The 13,870-nt window shown below is 38.7% G+C and overlaps 1 protein-coding gene across 1 annotated transcript; it reads left to right on the top strand.

The window, feature by feature from the left end:
* The first annotated feature begins 9,587 nt into the window (after window positions 1-9,587).
* On the top strand, window positions 9,588-10,615 carry LOC117402864 (protein ripply2-like). Its single transcript, XM_034004447.3, has 4 exons — window positions 9,588-9,670; window positions 9,788-9,860; window positions 10,128-10,207; window positions 10,462-10,615. Exons 1-4 carry the CDS (start codon window positions 9,588-9,590, stop codon window positions 10,613-10,615), a joined length of 390 nt encoding a protein of 129 aa, XP_033860338.2.
* Window positions 10,616-13,870: the final 3,255 nt, after the last annotated feature.

The raw sequence follows: 13,870 nt of genomic DNA, 5'->3' as shown, positions 1-13,870 counted from the left end.
TTCACCGTGTCTCAGCAGTCACCAAATGTTTAATGAGCAGGCTATACAAAATTTAATTAAATCCATTATAACAAACGTGAAAACAAAAACCCTTCAAGAATGAAAGCTTTGTGAATATGACCCATTAGAACATTCAGTCTTCACACATATTATTTATTTATTTCTTTATTTATTTCTTAGCCCCCACCCTTAGGGCCGAAGTTGAAGGGGAAGCTTCGGCCCATGTCTCCAACCCCAAACAAACCACTAGCACACCAGTCATCGTGGGGAGAACCAGTATCACGGCGCATCTCCAGCTGAACTGCAGGATGGAGGGCATGCCCTGCACCGCGCTGATAGACACCGTATCCACCGTCACCCTGGTCAGACCCGACATCCTTCAGCAGGCTGGCCAGACCAGCCAGGCTACAGTGGCAATCACGACAGTGCAACTGCGGACGGTGACAGGACAACTGTCCCCGATGCGAGGGATGTCGCCAACATCCAGGACCAGTGCATCCTGGGGTTGGATTTCCTTCAACAGGCGAGGGGGCGGCTGGATCTGGTGAAAGGGACAGTGACCTTCGGAGCAGGCCTGCCGCTCCTTCTACAGAAACCAGCCACCCCACCCAGTGCAACAGGCTTTGCGGAAACCCTGGTACATGCCAGCCCTTTCAAGGGCTCCTGCAGAAGGCGTCCGTCAGGGTTGAAATACCGGCAGAAAGCCAGAGCGATGGCCGCTGCCATCACAGCCAATCTTTCCTGCCCATCCTAGGTCCTGGCAGCCGCCTGTCCTTTTAAAGGCTACCAATGGCAAGCGCCAAGAGCAAGGCAGCGACCAAGCATCAGACCCCAGACCCAGCGAGCGTCAGCCCTTTGAAGGGCTCCTGCAACAGACGTGGACAGAGTGACAGAGCGGCGACCGTTCCCAGCATCAAACCCCACACCCCAGCAGCATCAGCTCTTTTGAGAGCTCCTGCAAAAGACGCAAGCAGAGCAAGAAAGTGGCGACAGACACCAGCATCGACCCCCAGACCCCAGCGAGTGTCAGCCCTTTCAAGGGCTCCTGCAACAGACGTGGACAGAGCAAGAGAGAGACGGCCGATCCCAGCATCAACCCCCGGATCCCAGCCAGTGTCAGCTCTTTTGAGAGCTCCTGCGAATGGTGTGCACCTAGGGCAGGAAGCCGCCTCAGTGAGACCATGGAGGAAGTGTACCAGCGCAGCAAGGAGGGACTCCGGGAAAGAGAGAGCGATCAACTCCGCACCTTACTGCAAGAGTTTGAGCACCTCTTTGCGGTGAGGCCGGAGGACGGAGGATGGACGGGAATGGTCAAACATCAAATCGATACTGGACAATCCCCACCCAGTCGGGAACAGAGATCATTTGGGAGATGCAAGAAGCTGGGTTGATTGAACCATCCAACAGCCCCTGGGCCGCGCCCGTGGTACTAGTGAACAAGAAAGATGGAAGCCTGCAGTTCTGTGTTGACCCACATCCCCGCATCGACGAGTCACTGGACCTCATCGCTGGACCTTATCGCTGGGTCCTCCTGGTTCAGCTCCCTAGACCTGCGGAGCAGCTATTAGCAAGTGGAGCTCACCCCTGATGCCAAAACCAAAGACCGCATTCTCCACCGGACAGGACCTATGGCAATTCAACGTCATGCCATTCGGACTGTGCAACACCCCGGCCACAGGATGGGTGCCTGACAACTACCTGACAACTGATACTAAAGCACTGTGGGGTCTGAATGGACCCCAGGTTACCTTATGAGGGTTAAGAGAACCGGCTTTTGAGAAAACAAGTAAAGTGCGCGTATGTGTTATTTTAAGTGTATTACAATGTTAAATATTGCTGGGAAAGTTACATTTGAAGGTCTTCAAGTTTTTTAAATTAAACACAATTTCATGCAACATAGAAACACATTGTAGTACGTATATCCTGTAATGTTATTTCATTTTTACACTTTTTTATATATTATGAGTCTTTGTAAGGGAAACAATAGAATAAAAATATGTATATGCTGCCAGTTGAATATCAGTAACATTCCCAGGATGAAGTCTGACTTCCAAGGAGTAACTGTGAAGTGCAAAGTAGACAGAATTTACTCTTCTGTTTGGAAGAGGTCGTACATGGCTACCAATTAAATCAGTGGACCCAAAACCATAACGTTACAACATACCGTATAATAATCTAATTCATAAGTAAATTCAAATAAAAGGCGTTTTTCTAAGTGCTATTCATGTGTACCCAACCACTGTACAAGTTAAAGCTCTCAGCCTCAGGAAGACCTGTTGAAGCCAACACGAAAAAGGAGTCTAAAAGTAAATTTAATTCAAATGTAATTAATTTGTTTTGTTAGTAATATGTACCAATTTGCTATGGTGTTTGAAAACAAAATATGGAAATGAATGTAACTGTAAATACATTAAACATTGATCAGGATTGTAATTATTATTATTATTATTATTATTATTATTATTATTGAGAACCTGTAGCTGATCCCTTCTTGCCACAGCAAACCCCAGGATGAAATGTTATTTTCAGACGCCTAACCTGAAGTGTAAAACATGGTTGCACTTTTCAAAAGGAAATGACACTTCACCCTGGGAATTGCTGGGGCAAGAAGAGGTCAGCTATTGGTTCTCAACAGAGGATTAAACAAAAGGTGTTTGGAATCATTAATGTGCATAAGACCATAACATATCAAAATATATGAATCGAGGGGCAAATCCTTCTTTTTCAAGTGTGTCTCAGTCACGCAGGCTACATTAGATGATTTTCTACAGCTACTGAATAAATTAAATTTATTAAAAAAAACACACACACACACACTGTGCTGAGAAAATGCATCTGTTGCTTTACTTTTAAATTCACCCATGAGCAAATAGTATTATTCTGAACATTAAAAATGTACATTTAAGTTAAGCACAAAGTAGTTTTTCAAAGGTATTTATCAGCACACTTCATTAATATTTGTCAATATGTAACTGGGGTTTACACACAATTGTGGAAGTGTGATCTTGACACCTGGCCAGTTTGTGACACGGGGACGTGTTAGGGATTAACAACAAAAAACTCAAACATTCAGCGACAAGACCTATATAAGAACTCAGGAGTTTGAAGGGCAGCCACAACTCAACTAGTTCCTGAAGAATTCACTGCTCAACGAATAGTTCCTTCAAACACGATGCAGAATAACCACACCAAGACTACCGTTGGATTAACAAACAATGGATCCGATATAGCTTCAGTCCAACAGTCAGCTGACAGGTAAGGCAGAGACTGAACTCTAAATTAAAAGAGAGAGAGAGAGAGAGAGAGAGAGAGAGAGAGAGAGAGAGAGAGAGAGAGAGAGAGAGAGAGAGATTGCACCAGCCTCAAGAGATAATTATACATATTCTAATCGTGTTTATATATTTTTTCATTAGATCAAATTGGCTGTGGAGACCATGGGCTGACGAGAAAGACTCGCATAGGAACCGAAGGAGATTGCACAGCTCGGTAAGTCAAGGTGTACGTGCGTTTCATGTTGAAACATGTACTAACGTTATTAAGTTTAAGTTATTTTTGGCGTCCTTAAATCAGGATTTGTTAAACAGGTGAAAATATATAACACAAAGCATGGATTTGGATTGGATATTGCTTTTGCACTTCTCTATTGAACTTTAAATCTATGCGTTTGAATCAGCATTAAGAGCCCCTTTTTCACTTGGTTTACGCGCTATTACGTGCTGGAAAAAGGGCTTACATAGTGTTTACTCACCCTGTGTAAACCCTTCTTCCAGCGCGTAAACCAAGCGAGAATAGGTTTAATAGAACCATGTGCACGATTTAAATAAATAAATAAATAAATAAATCACTGGACATTTGTTGGAATGCTAATTTAACATGCATTGTAATGAATTATTTTAATTTTCAGCCTTATGTCAAGCCAAAGGCAAGTGTAGAGCTATCTGCTGTCAAGCACACGAAGGCTGTCGGGTATACACATCCAGTAAAGTAAGTATAAATAACCTTCAGCACAATGTAGAACAGAAGCTTCTAATACACAATTTCGATTGTTATATTCTGTTGTACACTATGGAGATTCACCTCTACGTTGTCCAACCATGTTCATATATTCAATGATTTCTGTTTTAGGTTGTTTTGGCCCAAATCGAAGTGCTATGACTATCTGTATCAAGAAGCGGAGACGCTGCTGAGAAACTACCCAGTTCAGGCTACAATCTCGTTTTACGAGGATTCTGACAGTGACGATGACAGCGATTCAGAGGAGGAAGAGGAGCTGAATTAGAAGATTGCGCACCGGAAATAATGACAATATCTTGAGAAAAAAATAAATAATATAGACCAAATGTCATTAATTTGTATACTTTAATATTCGAGTTGTAAATATTCTAATTTAACATACTTATTTATGTCTGCCAAATAAATAATAATAATAACATGTATGTATTAATTGGTTTCTAGAAATGGCCTGTAATTCCATATGTTATGGAAAAGATAATATATTGTGTGATATATACTATAATATCGTTAAATATATATATATATATTTTTATAAAGAACTTTAACTGTTGAAGATGTAATATATTAACAATAAAATACTGAAATGCATAACAGTTGAGTGTCTTTTTTTGTTTTGTTTTTCTCACATATAATATATAACAGTAAAATATATTACTATAAAACATACCTTTATATATATATATATAGAAACAGTTCCACAAAATGTTAGTATATCATTGAAGCTATTTACGTTTTGCCCCGGACAAACTAAGTGTTACCTTAAACTTTGAAATGTGCCAATTAAATTCCAATGCAGTTAGTCATATCCAACGTCAACGACAACACGACTTGGTAAAGTTTGGGTAAACAGACGTCCCAAAGGGTCAGTCTTAAGGTAGACCTTTAAAACATAATTTAAACTTAAGGGCGCATAGCCCAATGTACTTGAGGAGACACTCCTTCTAGTTCGTACCAAATTGCGTCTATTGGACAGACTGTCTTTGTAAATCCTTAATTAATAATACATGTTATGTGCTTGTGTATGCTTTTGAATAAAGTGTTGTATAGCCTGTACACAACTATCTCCACACAATTAAACATTCTCTGGAACCTTTAATAACAGTCATTACAATTAGTATGATTTTCTATAACACATTATATATTTTAACATAATGTAGCCAGTGTATAAACCAAAGTGTGAATCATTTGTTTAGGTTCAAAGAACATTTTTGTATGGTAAACGCAAAGATTTACCACCAGTTTGTGCAAACACCTTTCTGAGAACCTGCTGCTGATCTCTTATTGCCCCAGATAGTCCCAGGATGAAGTGTGGTTTCCAAAGGTGCAACAATGACGTGTAAAGAAGACAGGAGAGATTGCTCTTCTGTTTGGAGGGGGCTATAACACGTGTTAGCTGGAAGGAGTATCTGTAGTCAAATTACAATAAAATGCGTTCCATAATATCTTGTTTCAGAAGATGTGTAGGGGAGACCGTGGTTGGTTGTCACACGGGTTGGTTGTCACAGTGCTCATAACTATGACACTAGATGGTGCAGGCAGGTGACACTAACACTGAAATGTGTGTTCTATTGTCTGGAACTCAACCATCTTGTAATTTGAGGGCAATTCCATCTAACATAAAGGTTAGCACATATTTCATTTTTTTTCATACCCAAAGTAAAAAATGTATATCTTGTTATTTATGTTATAACTCTTAGTAGTATTGGAGTTTGTTTGAACTGATGACCATACTGGCTATCTTTTGGTGTAAAAACAAAACCAGTAGGTTCTCCCAGTAGCACCCGGGCCATAAAGCAGGTTCAGCCCCCTTCAGAAACCCCCTCCCCCACAACACCACGCAAGATACATTTTAAAACAAATCTCACGTTGGGAAACTGAATTAATTGAGAAAACGTAACGTTTTCAACAATAACTTTGGAAACCTATTCTAATGACTTTGATTTTGATCGCTTGCTCACACAGCTGCTTATGATGCCTGAAGATTACTTCCAGAAGTTCACAAACTGCTGCGCTTGTACTGCGCAATAGCGGTGGAGCTTTTCATCTCTTCGTCACATAAAAAAAAAAATATTTACGATAAAAAATGATACAGAACAGATTTAATGACTTGATGTGTGGGTATAGCCATAAGGAATCCTATAACTTCAATTGCATCGGAATTTGCACAGAGAAATACAAAAAGACCGAATTTCTTTGGAAAGTGTTTTCGCTTTCATTCTATTGTGTTCCAGATAACCATGTTAAGTATTGTAGTGAGTAACCTCTGTACAATAGGATTTAAATTCCCCATGTAAAATACTTGTCGTTGTATTATATTAACTTTTCACTAGGTAAGTTATTTAAAATCGAATTTACCCTATTTGTGTTTAAATACAAAGGTAACACATTCAACATAAAGCAACACAACATACTGTTTCAAAGCAGGAATTGTTAAAATAAACTTAAACCAGAATTTACCATCTAATAACGTAATTCAGCAGTACCACCTTAAATATGGTGATAGCAGACTACTATATGGAGAAAATCTATGTCTCCTCCATTTCAAGTGCCACTCCGCAGCCTTTGAATGCACATATTGTCAAAACATCGCAACACATATTGCCCTACATCAGATACAGGAGTAAATATTAATTATTTGGTGTAGCTTAAATCTAAAACGTAATACGCGATTTTAAAATACGTGTTTGCAAAGCAATGAAGTGTGTTGATTCGCACTTCAGTTCTGTGGGCGCCTGTCGGTGATGAAGATTCTCATTACTTGGAGGTGATAGCCTGCGAACGGAGAAGAAAAAAAAAATGTTGCATAGTTTATTGGTCCAGGTTTTTACATACTTAGTTGAATATGTGAGTTATGAAGGAATACTCAAAATGCAAGCAAAAAAGAAAAATCTATGCTGAACTAAGGAGCTATAGGCCTATCCTCCTGCTCTTTTTTCATAATATACCCAGTGTGAACATTACAATTCAAAGGTGATACAATTGCGTGTTTTTAAATAAATAACACCGACACGTGAAAAGTGGTTTGCAGTGATGGGTAACTCGTGTCCCAGGCGTTCACAGCACTACTGTTCATACTGTCGAGCCAACTAAGGGTAGAGTAAGGCTGTTCAATTATCGTATGTTTTCCGTTGTGTGTTGGATTGGCAATAAGTATTCTGTTGGTAGTAACGTGTGTTGTCTTATAAATTGAGTAGTGTTTTTTTAATGTGTAAAACATGCATCGTTACTGTTAAATGCCTCTTATAGTGTAATATTTGAAAACTATAGTATTGATCGCTCAACGTGCATATATGTGAATGGATATAAGCGTTTGTTGTTAACGCTCCGCCAGAAATATGATCATTTATTAACATTTATTTTCTTAAAAAAAAAAAAAAAATCACCAGTAACGCCTTTGTTGAGAAACTATACCCAATTCTTTCTTGACCCAGCATTTCCCAGGTTTAGGTGTGATATATTCAGAGGTTAGTGCAGTAAGTGGTATACAGAGGTTCTCGTAAAGGTGTTTGCTGAATTTCGCACCATTAGCGGGCGATTATGTAAACCGCCTGGTTAGGGACGAAGTAATAGTTTTGTAGACAAATACAGCAGTGTCCTTTATAGAACCTAAACAATAAAGGTCAAGGGCCACCAAGTCTACACAAAAGTAACCTATTCAAAACTGTATAAAATGCATCACATCGGACTTTTATTGTCTAATTCGGTGTTAGAATCGAGTTTATTTTAAACGTAGCTACCTTTGTCTTTTATGTTTATTACCATACTCCCCAAGCAGAAACCATTGGTGGACAAAAATACCTTACTTTCTTATCTCAATACCACTTTAGAAATGTTCAACACTTGGCCATGGGGCCCAGTGGAACAAGAAGAGTCACCATAATACTCATGTAGGTTATTATCACCGATTCATCATAATACAATATACTAATACAACACTCCTATAATTAACTTTTGACCCTAGTTTATTATTGATATTCATGGACATTTTTCGAAGCATTTGTTCGTTTTAGTAATAGGTTTTGGAGACATCGTAGCCGCTGCAGGCATGCATAGTACAGTACATACATTATCATTATTCGTGTTTAATGGTGATAACGTTTTTCATTTTTAACCTACGTTTGTGTTGTATTGAAAGGTGTTTCTAGGTAATAAAAATGTTTATTTATTATTTTTTTTTTTTTTTTGGTGAACACAAAATGAGGTGTTAATTTGTAGAAGTGTGTTGATTCGCACGTGCCCATCTGTCTTAGGCGCCGGTCGGGGATGGTTGGAGGTGACAGCTGGCAAACAGTGAAATCAAAATTTGATGTGGTTTATTGATTCAGGCTTTTATACATTTAGTTCGATGTGTGGGTTATGAAGGAACATACAAAATGCAAATGAAAACAAAGTAAACAGCTAGAGCCTACCAGCTACAGGTCTACTCACTCTATATAGTGTGAATGTGCAATTGAAAGGTGATGTGTTTTTAAGTAAATAACATATGAAAACGGGTTTGCAGTGATACACCTAATAACTCATAGGACCGTTTGGGATAACAATGAATCACAGGCGACTGACAAACTAGATATTGCAATTTCGTTATACTGTATGAAGGATGTGCAAAAAAATAAAAAAAAATTGTGGATGAGACTCAGAGTCTAAACAGGTTTGAGAATTACAAGTCCTCAATGTTACCGACTGTGAAACCGCATTCTTTAGAGACGCGTGCTACAGCTATCACCTTTCACCGCTTAGATTATCAGAAGTCCCATACAGACAAAAGCATATGACACAAAAGTAAACCATCGTTAACACTCCACCCTGGGAACTGCTGGGGCAAAAATAGGTCAGCTATTGGTTCTCAATGAAATAAACCAACACATATAATATCTGCAGAAATGCACATGGAGGGGAAACACTTTTTATTCAATAGGTCTCAGTTAAGGTACACAATTTTCTAGAGCTACAGGATACATTTAAATTACAAAATGGTCACAACGGTGTTTTGTTAAGTGTACAATTTCTGGAGTCATTAATGCGCCTAAGACCGTAACATATACAAAAGATATACAAATGAAACAAACCAGCAAACCAGTTGGCAGAAATACACATCGAGGGGCAAATCCTTTTTCAAGTACGTCTCAGAGTCGGGCAGTCTACATCCAGGTGATTTTCTAGAGCTACAGAATAAATTAAAACGATCAAATAAAACAGACAATGTGCTAAGAAGATGCGTCTGTCGCTTTACTTTTCAATTCACCCATGAACAAATAATATTATTCTGAACATTTAAAATGCACATTTAAGTTAAGCACAAAGTACAGTCGTTTTTTAAATGTATTTATTTATCAGCACACTTCATAAATATTTGTCTTGAGGAATGGCATGTGCCATATGTAACTGGGGTTAACACACAATTGGGGAAGTGTGATCTTGACACCTGACCAGTTTGTGACGTGTTAGGAGTTTGCAACAAAAACATTCAAGGACAAGGCGTATATAAAGACCCAGGAGAAGTCTGAAGGGCAGTCACAACCCAACTTGTTCCTGAATAATTCACTGCTCAACGAGGATTTCCTTCAACAAACACGATGCAGAATAACCACATCGAGACCACGGTTGGGTTAACAAACCATGGATCCTATATAACGTCAGTCCAACAGTCAGCTGGCAGGTAAGGCGCAGGTTGATGTAACTTTTTTCATTTTTTAAAAGATATTGCACCAGTCTCCAGATATTATTTTACATAACCACCTTCTGATCTTCTTTATATTATTTTGTTTTTCATCAGATCGAATGGGCTGTGGAGACCATGGGCTGTCCAGAAAGAGTCGCATAGGAACCGAAGGAGATTGCATAGCTCGGTAAGTCAAGGTGCACGTGCGTTTGATGTTAAGAACATAAGAACAGAAGACAGTTTACAAACGAGAGGAAGCCATTCGGCCTATCTTGCTCGTTTGGTTGTTAGCAGCTTATTGATCCCAGAATCTCATCAAGCAGCTTCTTGAAGGATCCCAGGGTCTCAGCTTCAACAACATTACTCTGGAGGTGGTTCCAGACCCTCACAATTCTCTGTGTAAAAAAAAAAGTTTTTTAAACAGGAGTTATAAGTATAATATATTGTTTTTCAGCCTTATGTCAAGGTAGATGCAAACGTAGACCTATCTGCTATGAAGACCACCAAGACTGTTGAGTATACACATCCAGTGAAGTAAGTGTGGATGCCATTTTCATTATAAATGTAAACTGACAAGTTATACTTATTAAGAAGCCTGCACGATTTCGATCGGTATATGTAGTTTTAACTGCCCATAAGATTTGAGGAAAGGAAAGGAATGTACGTTTTTGCGACACTTCCTTGTCCACTATTGTCCAGCGAAAAGTACATCATTTGAGTAACCTATTTAACATTCCTTGAATGTTTGTGTATTAAAATGCTCATATTTCCATTGTTTTCTGTTTTAGGTTGTTTTGGCCCAAATCTAAATGCTATGACTATCTGTATCAAGAAGCGGAGACGCTGCTGAGAAACTACCCAGTTCAGGCTACAATCTCGTTTTACGAGGATTCTGACAGTGACGATGACAGCGATTCAGAGGAGGAAGAGGAGCTGAATTAGAAAACTGACAATAACCTAGATAATGAATATTTCTTGAGCAGAGTAAAATATACCAAATATCCTTTTTTACTGTTGTAAACGTATTGTTTTCAATGCTATTTATTTATTTATTTATTTATTTATGTATGTATGTGTATGTATGTAGGCTATGTATGTATGTATTTAAAGATATTATCTTTATGTAAATGCACAGGTTATATTGTAGACCTACTGTTGGCTATATTATTGGAAAAAAAACAAAGAATGTATGCATTTGTTTTCGTAAATTATTTATTTGCATACCTATTTATAGAGATGACATTTATCATGTATTTTGCATAAGTTAATATATTGTATACCATATACTATTTTTGAAAATATATATTTTTTATATAAAAATACATAATAAAAGACTGCAATGCATCACAATGTGTTTCTGTACTATTCTGTTGAAATATAACATTAACTAAACAACTACACACATCACGCACTATTTGGTACAATATGCTGCATATTCTAATTTGAAAAAGCAAATAATTCAAACAAGTACAACATGGGGCAAATACAGTGGCAACTACATTATTAAGGGCATAACCAGTGATAAACATTTCCTTATATACATTTTTCCTAATCTGTTTGTTTAATACACACATATATAGATGACACAGAGAGGGGAAATCCAAGAAAATACCATAAAAAAGGAATATAGTTTCTCTCCACTGAGCAATGCCATGTTTAGAAATAAAAGATCTTCACCATACCGGCTATTATTATTGAGTCCCTGCACAGCATCTAACAGTAAAGTAAAAAAGTAGTGCTTTATTTACTTGTTTCAAAACGAAGCATAAAAATGAGAGTGCATGCACTCCCTAGTTATAGAGCAGCTCCTCAAAAGCCTGGTTCCCTTGCCTAGATCCTGCTGTCCTAAGCTCAATTAAACACCTACTCTGAATATAAACTGCAACTCCTGGCCAATACACTGTTTACTTAATTGCTAAAGTATATATAGCTAGCTGCAAATGCTATGTTTACGACTGTAAGTCGCCCTGGATAAGGGCGTCTACTAAGAAATAAATAATAATAATAATAATGCTATGTAGCCAGTGACACTAGGACCACGCGGAATGCAGGTTGAAGCTCCCTTTTGGCAATTACTAATTTAGAAGCTCTGTAAAAATGGAAACGCTAGCCGGGTTAGGTAGCCAAATGCTGGGTCTGTCCTTCTGTCTTCCGGGGTTATTTTCAAACACAAACTGCAAACCAATACAGGTAATGCGGTTATTAACAGCTTACCTGAGGTATGTTTGTGTTTTCTTTTTAAAGAATCGCTACCATTATTTTGTCTTCTACCGGTTTAAATAATTATTATTATATATATTGTACTAGGGCAAGCTTAATGCTACCAGGAGAGTTGCTAGTCTTTTAACAGTAAGTATTTTCATTTATTATTAATAATATTTTATTAATGTTGTTTTACATGAATTATTAATTTTGTAAATATAAATGTTAACCTAATTTTGAAATACTTAATAATCCTAAACAATAACAAAAATAAGCTTACATTATGATGACCAATTGTCTTCTCTTTATTTACTGTATCACCCATCTATTTCTGGAATATAACTTTTTTTTAATTGTTATTTTATACGCCTTGTATTTTGGTTAGCGTTATACTTTTCTTTAATTCTAGAGAGTCCTGATGTACTCTTTTTATACTGTTTATCATTCAATAAAACTGCTCTGTAAAGGCAATTTTAAACTGCACTTGTGACTATTGACTTCCATTTAATTGAAGGGGCTTGTGTGACGGAACCCGTATCTTGATCACGGCCTACAGGTCCCCTACCTCTACATAAACAAGGAGTGGCATAGTTTTTGGGGTGTATTTGACTACATTTGAAAAAAGGTTGTTCAACTTTAAATTTCCCCCACCCTAACCACGACAGATGCTACACTATTAAATATTATTTTACATGGTGTTTGAAGTTAGGGTGGTCCAGTCTATCGGACAGAAGCCTAATTGTTTGTGTTTAGTTTATAAGGTGTGCACTAGAAATACTCCAATTTACCTAGCGCCTTTGTCGGACACATAACTCTACCTGTGCACAGATCAAATGTGCTTGCTTTTCAAATTCCCAAATTCAGATCTAATATGGGCCAACGTTTCTTTGTGTATCAGACATCTCATCTTTGGAATTCATTGCCTTCAAGCATTAAAAATGCCTCTTCACAATACCTCTTTAAATCACTTGTACATATTTATTTTACATGTGACCAGTTATTCAAATGCGGACTGTGAACATAGATCATAGTAAATTGGAATTATTTGATTTTTTTGTTATTATTATTATTGATTGATCATTTAGCGGCAGGGGGTTTAACTATGCATCACAACTGCTGCTGCAGAGTCACTTACAATAGGACCTTGGTCTCATCCGAAGGACGGAGCACAAGGAGGTTAACTGACTTGCTTAGGGTCACACACAGTGAGTCAGTGGCTGAGCTGGGTTTGAACCTGGTTCCTCCTGGTCCTGAATGGTATGTGTATATCGAGGAGTCTATCCTGGTTAAATAGATACATGCAAGTCATTCTGAATGGTATGTGTATATCGAGGCTGCTAGAGCTTGGAGAATGCAGGCAGATGTTGGGCAACACTTTATTTTCCCACCCTAGATTGCTATAACTACCCTTCGACCTGACATTGTCCTGTGGTCAGTCTCGGCACGCCTTGTTCTCCTGGTGGAGCTAACAGCGCCCAGGGAGGATTCCGTGGATGAGGAATACGAAAAGGAAGCCACGAGGTGGAACAGCGAGGGAGGAGAGTATGGGTGTACCAAGTAGAAGTGGGTTGTCTGGGATTTGTCGCGCATTCCATAAGCCCACTTCTCGGAGATACTGGATTCAGTGGACGGGTTGTGGTGTATAGTGAAATCTCTACCAAGGAGGCAAAGAAGAGTAATAACTGGTTCTAGTTGAGGAGGAAAGAGGCCGATTTGGGACCTCAAAAGATGGGGTGACGTATGACGTTAACATCAATGAAAAGGAACGGGTAGCCAAGGTAAGTAAACTGTGCTGGGTTGGGGATGGAGGGGGAATGTTGCTTGAATTCCAGCATCACTGTCGAGCCTTCCTGAGGTGTTGTGGGCAGGTCAACAAAATCCCTGGTGCCTACCTGATGAATCCTGCGAAGTGCCCCTCCCAGCCCATTCCAGACGGTTGCCATGCCAAGGTGCTAGGAAGGCCTTACTTTTTGGTTGATCCCTGGAGTCACCATC

This window comes from Acipenser ruthenus, chromosome 5 (genome assembly GCF_902713425.1).
Source record: "Acipenser ruthenus chromosome 5, fAciRut3.2 maternal haplotype, whole genome shotgun sequence".
Classification (NCBI taxonomy): domain Eukaryota; kingdom Metazoa; phylum Chordata; class Actinopteri; order Acipenseriformes; family Acipenseridae; genus Acipenser; species Acipenser ruthenus.
This window is presented reverse-complemented; position numbering and strand designations above follow the sequence as displayed.

What these genes read in the sequence shown, in the direction of transcription:
- LOC117402864 (XM_034004447.3), top strand. Translation starts at nt 9,588, where the DNA reads ATGCAGAATAACCACATCGAGACCACGGTTGGGTTAACAAACCATGGA. An exon ending in GTCCAACAGTCAGCTGGCAG is followed by an intron (nt 9,671 to 9,787) that starts GTAAGGCGCAGG and finishes GTTTTTCATCAG; the next exon opens with ATCGAATGGGCTGTGGAGAC. An exon ending in GAGTATACACATCCAGTGAA is followed by an intron (nt 10,208 to 10,461) that starts GTAAGTGTGGAT and finishes TTTCTGTTTTAG; the next exon opens with GTTGTTTTGGCCCAAATCTA.